The 16,554-nt window shown below is 39.8% G+C and overlaps 1 protein-coding gene across 1 annotated transcript; it reads left to right on the top strand.

Annotated features, from left to right (window-relative positions):
- The first annotated feature begins 1,603 nt into the window (after positions 1-1,603).
- LOC308084619 (uncharacterized protein) lies at positions 1,604-16,500 on the top strand. Its single transcript, XM_080427370.1, has 12 exons — positions 1,604-2,409; positions 3,910-4,049; positions 4,473-4,648; positions 5,403-5,563; positions 5,694-5,834; positions 9,358-9,479; positions 10,083-10,251; positions 11,823-11,968; positions 13,060-13,184; positions 13,821-13,947; positions 14,502-14,635; positions 16,280-16,500. The coding sequence occupies exons 1-12, from the start codon at positions 1,922-1,924 to the stop codon at positions 16,403-16,405; spliced, it is 2,055 nt and encodes a 684-aa protein (XP_080283496.1). The 5' UTR covers positions 1,604-1,921; the 3' UTR covers positions 16,406-16,500.
- Positions 16,501-16,554: the final 54 nt, after the last annotated feature.

Genomic DNA, 16,554 nt, shown 5'->3' with positions numbered 1-16,554 from the left:
ATTTTGATTATATTATTTACTATTATTATTATTGTTTTTATTATTACAAGTTTTTTTTTTGATTGATTGATTGAATACTTTATTAACAGTTTGCAAAAAAAGTACAGTGGTACAGATTTATACAAAAGGATGCTAAAAGGATAACACAAAACATTGCTTATTTCCATTGTGGTCCTCCTGTGTATTCAATTCATCGAGACATTTAAAGATAAACAATAATATACTATAATATGCTAAACGCCTTACGGACGGATACATGATCAGCAGCACTCATAACCAACATGGATGTAGACTAGGCTATTTGGAAGTTGACATTGGTAAAACAACTAACTAGAGACTTACCTGTTTGCTGTGTTCTCTCCAGATGTCATCGACATTCATATCTTGGCTAAACACACTGGTCAAAAGGAGGAGTGCTATAATAACAAGTTTGAGTATCATTCTGAAGAGGCTATTAAGCAAACACTACTGTGTGTTATTGTAAGGAAATGTACAGAACTCTGCCCAGGTGCACCTTGCTATATTACTTTATGCTCCAGCTGAAAGATGCGTCTTCTCCTCTGATCCGGTCCCTGCATTGCAATCTTCTGCTGCACAGCATTGTATGCAGTGGTGTAAAGTACTGTACTTAAGTACAATTTTGAGGTATTTACTGGAGTATTTCCAATTTTCAGGAGGCCTACTTTTACTTCTAATATTGTGCTTTTTATTCCACTACAATTATTTGAAAACTTTAGTTACTACTAGTTACTTTGTAGTTTTTCATTATTATTAAAAACATACAGCAACCAGCAGCCCTATATAAATTACGACCATTTGAAAATAGCCGATCTACAAGCTTACAATGGTCTCCATGCAGCTCATTGTGAGCTTGTAGATCTGCTATTTTCAAAAAAAAATATTATACAGTTTATACATTTGAAAACTTGTGAAATGGGACATTTTGCATAATGAGTAGTTCTAATTAATTCTGGACTTTTACTTGTAACAGAGTATTTCTACATTGCAGTATTGATACTTTTACTTAAGTAAGAAATGTGAGTACTTTTTCCACCACTGCCCGCGTATGATGCTTAGCCTACGCACTGGATGTGTGGGATACCCATCATCCAATTATTGTAGCCTGTGGCTTGCTGCTGATTGATTGATTGATGTGCTTTATTTAGTAAGACATGAGAACAACAGTACATGGAAGTACACATTCACAATACAAGGTCTACTAAACTGGAAGGCTCATAAATAACGAAATAAGCTTGTTTAAAATGAGATCCCCACGCACACAAATCATGATGCTCCTGTAAAGGTCATTCATTCAAGCCGATAGATCTCAAAGTTTAAGTCTGAGCCCTCTTTGAATTTTTACACTGAAACAAAATGTCCTAAAACAAGAGAAAGAACAATTAGGTGCGTAAAGTCCTTCCTTATCCTAGAAAAGGCTACAAAGTTTACCAAGAAACAAGCAGCAACCTTTGATACTAACACAACAGGACTCGATATCGGACAAAACACAAAAATAATAATGAGTAAATAAATGAATAAATAAGAAAGAAATGCTTAATGGAAGCAGCAACATCATGTCTTTTACGCACCAATAGCCGAATAGTAGATCTGCTATTTTCAAAGCATTTTTATACATTTGGATACTTGTGAAATGGGACACTCAGCATTTCTAATAAGAACACAAACACACGCGCACACTGTGTCTTTTGCATTGCGTGGGCCACCGTAGATCATCTGCCTACAACCAGCATGGGTGTGATTAGAAGAGAGGGGGAAACACACACACGACACGAAGCTGTCAACACTGACATTCACTCTGAATTATTTACAACATATGTATCATTCAGAATGAACGGACTCCTGGTTCCCGCATTGGGCTGGTGATTATCAGTGGGATACATCTTGATCTAGCCGAAGAACGATGGCTTTTGTATCCTCGAAGGTTGTTCAGTTTTGGTTGCTTGTTGTCACATCATGTCATGTGATTTGTGTTGATGCCACAGCAGCGAAACCGTGGCATCGTACGATACTGTCTGAAGATGACCAACAGCAGGGCGCCTTAATGTTCCCTCCCTATGCTTCCAACAACAACACTGTGGACTTCAGATCGAAGAAAGACCCCCAGATCCCAGGATCTGAGCCAGGGGACAAGGCGGACCCTTTCAGAGTGGTGACTTTGGATGGAGAATTCATTTACAAGCCGACGGGTCCGCAGGGATCTCTTATAATTCACGTTTTCACCAACAAATCTGGATTTTTAGAGTGCCTGTGGAACTCTGAATCCTCTGTGAGTGACTTGGTACAGTCTCTGCCTCAGAGCGCTCATGTGCTCTTCTTGTCCCTGGATGACTCTGCTGTCAGCGATGTTCTCTGGATGAGGAATCAGGTCATTCGCGCAGCAATGCACAGGTGCTTTCTAGAGCCATTTGGTTTAACGTTAGCCTTACATCAAGACTCTCTCGTAGATGTATTTGATCGATTTAGACATTTTTATATCTACGAGAGTCTTGGCGACCACCCCCCAGTTTGCCCTGGAATGTCACCAGTATAAAGCCCGTATTTCTCCGAACATGTACGAATGCAAAATATGAGGTACTTGCCCCAAATGTTAACTAGCGCAGCGCAGAGTTTGTGCAATGTATTAGTCCATGTCTTTCAATAAAGAAGTGTTTTAATCCCCGTCTGTGGCCGAACGCCATTTCCCCCCTCATTTACTTCCTGTTTACATTGCGTGTAATTCTGGCTTTCACCAGATGCGACCCCTCTCTACCGCCCATTGGGAACTTCCGACAGAATCGGCCACAGAAGGGATTAAAACACTTCTTTATTGACAAATATGGACTAATACATTGCATAAACACTGCGCTGCGCTAGTTAACATTTGTGGCAAGCGGGTAAGCACCTTTTATATTTTGCATTTGTACATGTTTGGAGAAATACGGGCTTTACTGGTGACATTCCAGGGCAAACTGGGGGGGGGGGTCGCTAAAGACTCTCGTAGATATAAAAATCGATCAAATACATCAACGAGTCTTGATCTAAGGCTAGTATAAAGTAAAAACTAAGTACATTTACTCAAGTACTGTACTTAAAATGTTGAGGTATTTTTACTTTTTTGGAGTATTTCCAGTTTTCATTACTTTTACTTATACTCCACTACAATTGGAGCAAATATTGTACTTTTACTCCACTACAATTATTTGAAAACTTTAGTTACTTTGTAGATTTTGATTATTATTAGTTATCACAAAACATACATTAACCACTTCAGCAGCTGACTCTGTATACATTTCGGCCATTTGAGATTGTGAGCTTGTAGATCTGCTATTTTCAAAAGATATGTATACATTTGAAAACTCGTGAAATGGGACATTCTGCATAATGACTACTTTTACTTTTGGTACTTTGAGAATAGGCACCCCAATCACATCAGGCCTCTGAGCAAGGTAGACTTTTGTGTTGCAGGCCATTGGAAGTGCTGAAAGTTATTGTGTACGTGTTTTAGTTAAATTATTCAGGGAATGTAGCTTGAGCTGGTACTAGACTGGTATTAGAAATGTGCGTGGACATATTTCATGAACAAAACAATAGTTTTTCACAATTTGGAATTTTTGCAAGCATGCCAGAGATGTTGATGGGACCTCATATGCTTTAGCACTGTAAAAGAATGTAAACGGACACATTTGGTTTCATGCTGATTGAAAATGTTCTATTAGCCGTATCCTTTTACTCATTGGAAAGGTGAGTTGAGCTGATTGAAACGATTAATAAACTGAAAAGAATAGGCGCGATTCTGGTTGCAAATTGTGCCCATCGTGTGCACTTGGGTGGGTGAGTGCAGTGGGGGTCCTTTTGAGGCATCTGTGCCAGGGGCCCATTGTCTCATAATAATCTGCCTATGATTTACAGTCCACAGGAGGTGCTGTCCAGGTTGCACTTCTCTCCTGTGCCAGTTTTTGCCCTGGGTAACTGGATTCCCAATGTAATCTACTCCTGGAGCTGCACAGGACACAACTGTGGCCTTTCTCAAGCTGTTTTCACCTGTGAGGGTAAGACACAGTCTTTGCTAAGAATGTTTGGGGTATAGTTTCTTCTCTTGGAGACAGTCCTTTTGTGCAACCATGTGAACAACTTGTGGACCACTTATGTGGCTTTTGTCAGTGGTTCTCAAAGTGGGGTTTGGGGCTCCCCAGGGGGTCCTTGAGGGGTTCCAGGGGGTTTGAAAATAGCCGATCTACAAGATCACAACGCGTTGCGGCTCACGATACAACGCGTTATGAGTTTGTAGGTCTGCTATTTTCAAAAACTAATATTGAAACATTTTAACAACACAAATCATTTAACAACACAAATCTAGTATGGGGGTCCCTGGCGCAAAATATGTTCAGATGGGGGTCAGCGATCAAATGCATTTTGGGGTCCTTGACATGAAAAAGTTTGAGAACCACTGCATCTTCTTTTTCCCGACACAGGGTGGAACATGCCAGTGATTGTCAAGAGATTAGATGCCAGATATGACTGGCTGATGGGGCGGTGGGTTCAGAGGTCATACCGGCTTATTGATGCAGGAGATGGGTGCAAGACCTCCCCTTCATTGACCGGCGCCGTGGCCTGGGTGTCTGAAGGCAACTGCTCTTTTTTCACCAAGGTCAGTTGACATCACATTCTCTGTGGTTCCCAAAGATGAGGAGGGAAGGGGGATAGAGCTCATTGTAAGGCTGTAAGCCTTCAAGAAGTGTCTCTCAAAGGTGTACCCCAGGGGTGTATACTAGGTCCCCTCCTATTTCCCTCCATATCAAATCTCTTGGTTGAAAATAGCTGATCTACACAAGGCGATGTGATGTGAGATTGTAGATCAGCTTTTCTTCGCAAATGACATGCCCAGAATAGGGATGCTAGAATTCATATGGTTAATGCTGGGTCTTTTAGGACAAAAACTCATTTATATTGGACTCTTAACTACCAAACAATGTTATATACTTTGTCTTTTAGATTTCCCACAGAAATGCTGTGAATGATGCCCTTTATAGTGGTGGAAAGTTACTAACTACATTTACTCAAGTACTGTATTTTATACCTTTCCACTACATCTCAAAGGCAAATAATATTGTACTTTTTACTCTACTGGAATTATTTGACAGCTTTGCATATTTAGATTATTAATACAAAATATACATTAATGTATGAAACATGAAATGGGCCATTCTGCATAGTGAGTTTAGCATAGTGACATTTTACTCATGTTGAATACAGGACTTTCACCTGTAACAGACATTTTCTACATTGTGGCATTGATACTTTTTCTTAAGTAAAAAAAATCTGAGTAAAGTACTTCTGCCAACACTGAAAGGGAGATAAAAAGTGATTAAACTCATGAGAAAAATGTTTGCCCACCCCTACAGGTCCAGAACATGGCTCAATCCAATGCCTCTGGTGTCCTTGTTTATGCTCTGCCCGGTAACTCCATTCAGGATATGAACTGTGTGGGGAATGAGTGTTCAGTGTCACTGGGCATACCTGCTGCCATGATGCACCTGGAGGTATCTGTTGCCCAGGCACTCCGGTAAGACCACAACTCTGGAACAACAAGGTCACATTGTCTAGTCACTTTGATAACACAACATCTTTGCATGAGGATAAGAGTTCTCTCCTAAAGGTTAGATGATGTGATTATTTTGACATTTTGTTTTTAGGTTTGGACAGCAAGTAAATGTATCCTTCCAGAACACACCGTCCCCAAACTTCTTCATTGCTATAGACCAGCAGGGACTGCTAGCTGAGATGGGCTGGTTCCTCTACCCCACATTCAAGTTCATCAGCTGGCAGGCCCAGTGGTAAGAAGAGAGGCTGTGTGTCCTCCAAACTGCATTTCTTCCCAGCTGAAAATCGTCACCACACTTGCAAACAGTAAACAACATTACACTTGCTCTGACAGAAGCATGTAGGTTAGCTGGTTAGCTTGAACACAGTTTTAAGACATTTTCACACAGGTAGCGACACAACGGCTGCGGTCTCGCTTGGATACGCAAGTGTCCAACTGTGCTCCTCGTCACGTAGAAAAAAGCTCAACACATTTCAACTGTTGTCGCGGGGCGGGCGTGTGCGTGAAAGGAGCACCAATGCGACAGTTTCATATAGTTAGGGAATTTTAACAAGATGTTTGGACCATCTGTGAAAAAATTGACTACCAATAGCTTTCTTCACCAAAGTGTTCTTATAGGTGTCTAGAATCACCTCTCAATTAATGTAAACCCAAATCCTCGTGGAAAATCCTGGAGAGCCAATCAAAGTTAAGGAGCCCAGAGGGCTTGGGTGAAAAATATGAAAAGAAATAAAAGTCTTGTGAGGTGTCTAACTAGGGGTTTTCAGGGGTGCTGAATCCATTCCAACCATTATTTTTGAGTAAAAATGTCTCCCTGGCCATCTAATATTGGTATATTGGTTATTGTTAGTGTATAATCAGTGTATAATCAATGGTAGGGGATTGGGGTGTTGTTGAATTGATTCTATTCTGAAAAATAAAATAAGAAAATATTGCTAAACACTTGATAAGAGTGTACACCTACTGTGCACATGCTCAGTGGGATACACTGTCTGCACGTGGGGAAGGAGCGTGTTGCATCCTGGCAAATATGTCTGGACGATTTTAAGGTATGGTAGTTTATCTACTTTTTGGCATTTATTTTCCTCTGCTGGCAAAACTTTTGATTACTGTGCATTTAGAATATCAATTTTCTCTAGCCTATTGCTTACATTGAACAACCATTAGTTAAACAATCATGACACTGGTCTTTTAGTAGACAACATGGAAGAGGATTCTGTAGCTTGTGGCTTAAGGTGCTTCATCTGTGGTGGTCCTGAGACTGAGATTCAAAAGCTCTCAAAAGTCACCCAAAAAGGCTATGCACAGATTGTGTCTTATTCTGAGAGTGTGGATGATGCAGCATTAATCAGAAGACTACATGAGGACTGGAAACACTGAGATGACCCCAAACTAAGATACCATTTGGTATGCAAAACCGAGCTATACAGTCGTGCAAGAAGTATATCCACTGGATATCGTACGTTTTTTTTCATTGTGATGAAAGTTGCCACTTGCAGATTTCAATCCTATTCTATGTTGTGAGTGACATCATAATTTAATAAAAACTTTAAACATAATCTATTCTTTAGAGCAAGATGAGGAAGAAAAGACACTGGCAAGACAAAAGGCATTGTCTGGGTCAAGTAGTTCAAGTGCTAGCTGGCACACTTGATCTACCATAATACTTGCATCCTTTGCAATGAAGGTATCAATGTTGGCACATTGAAAAGAACCCCTGGTAAGTCTTTTGTATGTAAGATTCAAATGAATTTTGATCATTGTTTTTCTTGTTCCTCATTGTAGGCTTCCACTCAAAGTCAAATAATTTAATCATGCGCATACTGTATGTGGCTACCTTTTATCCAGACAGAGCTCGGCAGTTGTATCGTGCACCTGATAATGTCTACCAGGACCGACTGAAAATGAGTTTGATGCTGAGAGCAAAGCGACGAGGAGATTACTGGGGACTTGAAGTCGCTGGTCGCCTGGTGGCAGAAGAGGCAGTATATCATATTCGATGCAGAAGAGACTTTGAGAACCCTGTTACAAAGTCTGAGCCTCTGAGGTAACATTATATGGATACACAGTACAGCTGTACAATACAACTCACATTTCTTATCCTGAGGGAAGAAATATAATTTTTAATAGTGAAACTTTTGACTTTAAAATAATGTATTCTGCAAGATTGATATGGGTCCAGGAATGAGGGGGACTAATAAAGGATAAGAAATGTGAGTTGTGTTGTACAGCTGTATTGTGTATCCATATAATGTTACCTTAGACTTTGTAACAGGGTTCTCAAAGTCTCTTCTTCATCGAATATGATGTATTGCCTCTTCTGCCACCTAATCTATAATACCAGAGGCGACCAGCAACTTCAAGTCCCCAGTCATCACCTCGTCGCTTTGCTCTCAGCATCAAACTCCTTTTCAGTCGGTCCTGGTAGACATTATCAGGTGCACGATACAACTGCTGAGCTCTGTCTGGATAAAAGGTAGCCACATACAGTATGTGCATGATTAAATTATTTGACTTTGAGTGGAAGCCTACAATGAGGAACAAGAAAAACAATGATCAAAATTCATTTGAATCTTACATACAAAACACTTACCAGGGGTTCTTTTCAATGTGCCAACATTGATACCTTAATTGCAAAGGATGCAAGTATTATGGTAGATCAAGTGTGCCAGCTAGCACTTGAACTACTTGATCCAGACAATGCCCTGTGTCTTTTCTTCCTCATCTTGCTCTAAAGAATAGATTATGTTTAAAGTTTTTATTAAATTATGATGTCACTCACAACATAGAATAGGATTGAAATCTGCAAGTGGCAACTTTCATCACAATGAAAAAAAACGTACGATATCCAGTGGATATACTTCTTGCACGATGTATAGCTCGGTTTTGCATTCCAAATGGTATCTTAGTTTGGGGTCATCTCAGTGTTTCCAGTCCTCATGTAGTCTTCTGATTAATGCTGCATCATCCACACTCTCAGAATAAGACACAATCTGTGCAAAGCCTTTTTGGGTGACTTTTGAGAGCTTTTGAATCTCAGTCTCAGGACCACCACAGATGAAGCACCTTAAGCCACAAGCTACAGAATCCTCTTCCATGTTGTCTACTAAAAGACAAGTGTCATGATTGTTTAACTAATGGTTGTTCAATGTAAGCAATAGGCTAGAGAAAATTGATATTCTAAATGCACAGTAATCAAAAGTTTTGCCAGCAGAGGAAAATAAATGCCAAAAAGTAGATAAACTACCGTACCTTAAAATCGTCCAGACATATTTGCCAGGATGCAACACGCTCCTTCCCCACGTGCAGACAGTGTATCCCACTGAGCATGTGCACAGTAGGTGTACACTCTTATCAAGTGTTTAGCAATATTTTCTTATTTTATTTTTCAGAATGGATTCAGCACCCCTGAAAACCCCTAGTTAGACACCTCACAAGACTTTTATTTCTTTTCATATTTTTCACCCAAGCCCTCTGGGCTCCTTAACTTTGATTGGCTCTCCAGGATTTTCCACGAGGATTTGGGTTTACATTAATTGAGAGGTGATTCTAGACACCTATAAGAACACTTTGGTGAAGAAAGCTATTGGTAGTAAATTTTTTCACAGATGGTCCAAACATCTTGTTAAAATTCCCTAACTAATAGGAGTGTGCCCGCTTGTTGTTCCGCCTGTGAGAGTGCCCACGCCTCCCTACTTACACTGTAGATTCAACAATATGAAAAACGATTGCAGGTGAATCTCTTTTCTTTCTAGGTTTGACTTCTATGAGGGTCTCCGGAAAAAACTTGGAGCCCCTGCTCAGGTGGTCTCAGTGTTTGACAAGACTCTCATGCAGGGAGAGAAAGGAGCAGTTGCTACAGTGGACTTAAACTTTGGTATATTTTGTATCTGTGTTTTATGTATACTTTTCAAAGCCTTACATTGCAACCTTCATTCAGCAGCACAATTAATATTATTCAGCATCTTCCACGAGGGGCATTGATTTGAAAACAGTATGGCAGTACAGTAAAAAAAAGGGGGGGGAAATGCTAAAGGTATAACTAAAAAAGCCCTGGGGGGGCTTGTTTCCATTGTGGTCCATTGTATTCAATGCCACTCACATGAGGCTCCTTCTGTGGAGCTCGCTGAGGTAGTGCGTTGTTTGACTCTCTGGGGGAAAGCTAGTAGGGGATGACATTTTCCATGTTCATGTCATTCTGGGTGAAAATGCTCAAACATTTCTCTGCTGTCGGGCAGAAACCAGCTATGTCTAAAATATATACTTTTCAGGAAATGAAAAATAAAACATGTTTTTAGAACAACACAATACTGCCTCAACAAAGTTGGCATGGTGACTTGAAAAATGGAGATAGCTGGTTTAAAAAAACAGGGCATTTACTTATGAAAAAACATAAATAGATTACAGTAAATATGGAGATACAAGTGTTCTGCCCAACAGAGACAATGTCAGTGATGCCATTGTTTGTGACTCATTGCAGACATGTTGGACTTTGACACACTGGAACTGGATGCATCCCTGTCCTGTCCTAGTGGGAGAGACTCCAGCTGTCCACACTGGGACCATGTGGTCCAGCTGTTTGTGTGCTGTGACCACTTCAGTGCCTACTGCAACATAGAGCTGGGTCGCTGGATCACTGCCTTCCGCAGGTAATTGTCTAGTTCAGTGGTTCTCAACCCTTTCTGGGTCAGGGCCCACTTGAAAGTCTCAAAAGGATTCGCGGCCCACCCATCTGACCACTTTAACGCGGCAGCCAAATAAGTTGTCAGGTGGGTGGGTCATGTGTATTCTCAGAGCATGTTTTTTTTAAGGGATCTACACCATGAATTAAAAATAATAATAATAATATTTAATATATTGTTTATGTCCCTCAAACGTTTTTCAAAAGGTTTGAGCCTAAATCAAGCCTCAGATATACTCATTCCAACTAACTTCTCTCTGGCTTATAAAGCACTTTTACCTGCAATACCACATTGTCCTGATTTGGCATGTGGCGCTATTGAGCCAGTTTGTATGCATGTTATCTCCTGGTTCTGTGGAAAGAGTAAAAAAAAAAAAAAAAGTTCAAATTCATGGTGTAGTCCCTTTAATGATCAATCAATCCATTGTGTTCCACCTTGGATCAATGGAACTAACGTAGTGTACTTTAAGTTCTTATTTATTGTTATAACTTTGTAATATTAATGTTGTATTATCATTGAAACCTAGTGTTTTGCCAATTATTTGGAGACCCACTTACAATACCTTCGCTGCCCACCAGTGGGCCCCGGCCCACAGGTTGAGAATCACTGGCCTAATTTATTCTTGGTTGTGTGCTGTTTAAGTGTAAAACACTCTCATGTGAGCAATGATCAGCAATCCGCTTGCCTTCATACTGCTGCTGATGAGACGGGTGGAACAAAATCTGAGAAATCTTATGATCATATAACACAATACTCCAGTTTATTGATAATTTTCTTGTCAAAAAGTTAAACCGCAATGTAGTTTTGTCTTTCTTTTCTTGTCTTTTTTTAATTTGCATTTTTAAAGTCCAAAATGTGTTATTTGATTTCTTTTGATCTGAGATATATATGAAAGGTGCACAGCGGGAGGGTATTGTGGAGAATCATTCCTACAGAAGGCTGTTTGAGGTACATGTGGTCCTTGAGGTGGTTGTTCCTCAGTCTTCTGCAAATGTCCATACCATTCATTTGACATAAACACAGAGAATATCTGCACACCTGCAGCTTCTCTGTGAAGGGTGTTTAGGAAAAAATACCCTAATAATGAGTGTATTGGGAGCTATTCAAAATACTGAATAGCTCCCACAATTAAGTCAGTTTAGGGCTGGGTAATCTATCAATATTATATCAATATTGTGATAGGAGACTAGATATTGTCTGGGATTTCATGGTTTTAGCCGATCTACAAGCGAAACATTGATATAATCACAGTATGATATTGTCACAATATCTAGTGCAAGGTATTTGGCAAAAAATACCATGATCTTTGGGTTTGTCCATATCACCCATGACACCCAGCCCTAGGTCGGTCTCTATCAATCTGGGAACCCATTCGGGTGCTTCTGTGTTTATTCCTAACAACAACATTACATGTTTAAGGCAGTGGTGCTCACAGATTCTGCTGTCAGCAGGATCTGTCTTGAAAGATTAGTTCCATAGAATTATTTTCTATCATGCACCTGCTGATGTTGCTGTTGTTGGTTGTGCTGTTTCTGCAGAGGTATAGGACGTTGGCTGACAGACGTGTCACCTCTCCTACCCCTGCTCAACAACAACAAATGTACCTTCACCATGAGGACGGTGGCCTGGGCCATGCCATGGATGGGCTCCCTCAACCTGCGCTTCAGTAGCGCTAATCAAACAGGTACAGTCCATTGTTAGGAATGTGTCAACAACGGCGCAGTCGGTAGCTCTGTCGCCTCACAGCTAGAAGGTCCTGGATTCGATTCCCGCCGGGGACGCTGTGGGCGCTGGGAGCGTGTCTTCTCCCCCACGTCATCAGCGGCACACATACAATTCCCACTGTGAGAATGGAGCTAAATGGACTGTAATAACACTGTCCCAGAACCATTTCTGACCATTTCCTCTCACTCAAAGATGGGAGTAATTTCTCAAAGTAGGAAACTGGAATCTCTGTACGGGAAGGAACAATTTGTCTGTAAATAGTTATTGCTGGAAATGACAAGGGAAAAAGACCACGCAAAAGACAGGAAATATGTCAACTTTTAACGTACATTGTATAATAGCATCACCATGTAGAGAACTGTCTCTCCTGTTTCATTACATTAGTATACCATAGAGAGCATTACAATAGTATATTGCATTACCATAGATAAATGTCTCTCCTGTTTCATTACATTAGTATATAGCATTACCATAGAGAGCATTACAATAGTATATATTGCATTACCATAGATAACTGTCTCTCCTGTTTCATTACATTAGTATATGCAGGGATTCCCAAACTGTGGTGTGTGGCAAGCTGCCTCTAGGGGGTGCATGACATTAATAGTCAGTGTAATGCTAGAGCTGGTGTTATAATAAAAAATATCAACACACATTTCTCTGAACTTTAACCTTTTACAAAACAAATACCTCAGTAGGTCAGTTAACCTTTTCTTTTCAAACCTCATATTCTATCACTGGTAAACATATGTGGTAACATTTTACCGCACCAAATTGGAGAAATCTCACTTCACAATCACATAGCATTACCATAGATAACTGTCTCTCCTGTTTTATTCCGTAGCATTTGTCTCTCGCTTGATTATTCTAACTTCATGCATTGTTCTTCTGACCCCTAGCATTTCTTATTGTTGTTTGCTTAAAATGTTTATGGTGAAAGAATTTAAGGTTATTCAACTGTTACACGTTGCTCAGTTGATGCCTAAAAATTTTAAATGTTGATAATAATAATTGGTCACATGCTATTAATAATCGACTTTTCACATGCAGATGATCGTGTGGAAAAGCTTTACCCGTTTCGAGTGATGTCATTGTACAGTGGGGGAACCTTCGACAAAAACTACAACAAGAGATACCAGCCAATTAAATTCCACATCCCACTCTTAACCAAAAAGGTAAAGGAAGGCCAATCACATGGCAGGGCACATTGTCACACTGTTATAGATAGCAGCTGGTGCAGGTTAGTGGCCAAATACATATAATTTTGGGGCCCTTGACATGACAAAGTTTGAGAACCACTGATTATAGCAACATAAGTTTTAAAAAAAAACTGAAATTTGTAGAATCCCCAGAAGCAAGGATTTGAGTTACAAATATTTGCTTAAAAATATATATACTGTATATTCAAAAGATTTGCAAATCATGATTTTTCCAAAAAAATAGCAGATCTAAAATAGATAGATAACTCATAGCGGGGGACTCGGTGCCGCACTATGAGCTTGTATATCTTCTATTTTTGAATGGTCAAATATAAGATAATGGTTAAAGGGGTTAAAATCTAAAATGACAGATGCTTTCCCTGTCTTAATGGGTTAATGGCGTTTCCTTTACCAGTGTTGTATGATGGCTGCTTAGTCATACTGGCTCCATGAACTGATGTTCTGACTGGATGAGGTCAAAATATTGCTGGCTGTTTACTTGTGTAGGATTTTGTACCCAGTCCGTGTTTTAGGAAGTGCAATCATTATTATCTCCTTTCCAACTATCTTTTAAACATTATCTGCAACTTCTCTGTGCCGTCCGTTGTTCAGGTGGAGTTGTATGCCGTCATCACAGGCCATGGAAGTGATGAGAATGGCTGCGGGGAGTTCTGCGTCACATCGCATCACTTTCTGATAAACGGCACATTCAACAACACGCGCATATTTGACTCTGCAGGTGAGAGAAATCACCTTTGTCCATCCGTTCAATCCGGGAACGCATCTTTGTCATTTAAAAAATAGCAGATATACAAGCTCATAACGCGGCACAGAGTGCCGCGCTATGAGCTTGTAGATCTGCTATTTTTGGAAAGATCTTGAACATTTGTGCATATCTTTGAATAGGCTGTATATTTTTTAAAGCAAACATTTGTCATTTGTCTAATGTTCATTTGTCAAACATTTCAAATGTCTTCTAAATCCTAACAGATTTCTGAAGAACTATTGTTGCTATATCAGTGGTGCTCAAACGGTTTCTTGTCAAGGACCCCCCAAAACGATATGTTTTTGGCCCCCTGATCCCCATCAAAATATGTTGCTCCAGGGACCCCCAGAAGCAAAGATTTGAGTAAAAGAATGTCGCTTAAAAAAAAACAAATAGCAGATCTAATAGCTTGTAGATCTGCTATTTTTTTAATAGCCAAAGTATAAATTAATGGTTATTGCTCAAATCTAAAATGACACATATGAGTTCCCGGATTGAATGGGTTAATTGAGTGGTCTGTAATGTAGGCTCAGCGTTGGGTTGCACATCGATGGTCAAGGAGGGAGCTGTTCCCAATGAGCACGGTACCTGGCTGTACGGCCGTGGAGGATGGTGTGATGGTCTACAAGTCGATCCCTGGAGGATTGACATCACAAGACAGGTCTGTCCCTCTGTTGTCAAGGAGATGTCCATTATTTATGATGTAATCAATCTCTTTTAAAAAGATTTATTCCCATTATTTTAATAACTTTTTAATACTTGACATTATATAGGCCTAATGTCAGAACTCTCCCGTTGTTGAATTGTTTTCTTTATTTCTGTTTAACTGAAATGTCAACCACACTGTACATGTTTAATGTAAGATTACTTGTTAAAAAGGAAAAGGGATCCTTTTCTCACAGCCTTTTTTTAAGCTGTTTTCTTGCTGTTAATGTCATCAGTAAAGATGAGAAGAATTGGAATGAACATAAGAGCTTTGTGGCATGCAGTTGCTTTTCATCTGTGATGTAAAAAATCACACCCAGTGTGAAGTGGGCGGTGTGGTCATCACAGTGGTCATCACAGTGATGGAAGCGCACTTCAAAAAAAAAATCTTTTTTTTTAAGTGCATAGTCCTATTTATAGGTTATTAATGTCATCATGTGTCTCGCTAGCCAATCACAGTGCTGAATAGAGTCAGCCAATAGAGTCAGCCAATCACAGTACAGCTAGGGGTGTACTAATGAGCCAATCAAAGTACAGCAAATGTGTACTAATGAGGTGTCCCAACCCCACTTATAGGTAATTCTAAGCTTTTAAAATGGACGTGTGTGTGTGGTTTCTTCCTTGCTTTAGTCTTCAAATTTTGCTACTTTGATGGTAAATCTGGATTATCAGATTATATTAAGTAGATGAAACATTGTGCAACAACATGAGTTCACTTGCATGTGTATCTTTATCTATTTTTCTCTCTTCTCATACAGCCACACACTTAGGACTAAACACATTTAAGCTTCCATTTCTCTTAAAAGACTTACAAGAGCAGTTATGTGCACTCTAGCTCACAGGAGAACACTTGAGTGACATAAGCTTCTTAAGGCTTGAACAGCGCTTGAGCATTGTGAAGTGAATTGTTGACCATAACGGTCCCACTGTAATATACTCGTATACAAATCCTTACATCTACTGTAGCACATTATACACAAACTGTATACACCAGTGGTTCTCAACGTCTGGTCCAGGGACCACCAGGAGTCCAACTGGACCCTTACGGGTCCGTAACTCTGAGAGGGTGCAAATGGAACCAAAATAGACCCCAATCTACGCTGTAAAATCCTCAGTGCTTATTTAACTCAGAGAGTGTACAAATGGAACCAAATCGACCAGTAAGTGTCCATTTGGTTACATGTGTACACTCTCTGAGTTACAGATTCATAAGGGCCCATGTGGACCCCTGGTGGTCCCCGGACCCGACGTTAAGAACCAATGGTATACTCTACACTTCTAGGGTTCACTTTAAAACACTTCATTCTCACGTCTACTCAGACTTTTTTGTGCACCCCAGACAGGGTTATCAGATGCCCTACCCCTACCATACTGTAAGCCCATTCAAATTCAGCCATTCAAATTCAGCTTTATAATTTAATTAATAGATATAGATTAATAGATGTGGCATATAATCAATTTGTGTAACAATCCTTTCTCAAATAGCTCTTAGAGACTATTGTTGTAAATAGGAATATGTTTTAGCCAGCTTGTATATTATGTTTTGTATATGAACTTCCTGTATTGTTTTCTTGTTTCCTTCATTTTTCTTTTTTTTTAGCTGGACATGACTGGGTATGACTCCAACACACTTATCTACTTCGGCTTATACAGCGGCCAGGACCCCAATCCAGTTCAGAATCCTGGATACATCACCATGTCCTCTTTTCTTGTCTTCTATAAATAATGCTTCTCTGAAACACTCAATTTTGAATGTGGGTGTAAATGAGTGATAAAGGTTGAATGTGAATCAAATCTCGATTAAATACTTATTTTCACACATTATTCTTTTCAGTACATGTCTAATACAGCACTTTGTTTCAATAGCATTATGTA

The sequence above is a fragment of the Gymnoscopelus braueri genome (assembly GCF_963280865.1).
Source record: "Gymnoscopelus braueri genome assembly, chromosome: 4".
Lineage (NCBI taxonomy): Eukaryota > Metazoa > Chordata > Actinopteri > Myctophiformes > Myctophidae > Gymnoscopelus > Gymnoscopelus braueri.
Note: the sequence above shows the minus strand (reverse complement) of the source record. Positions and strands in the feature narration are given on the sequence as shown.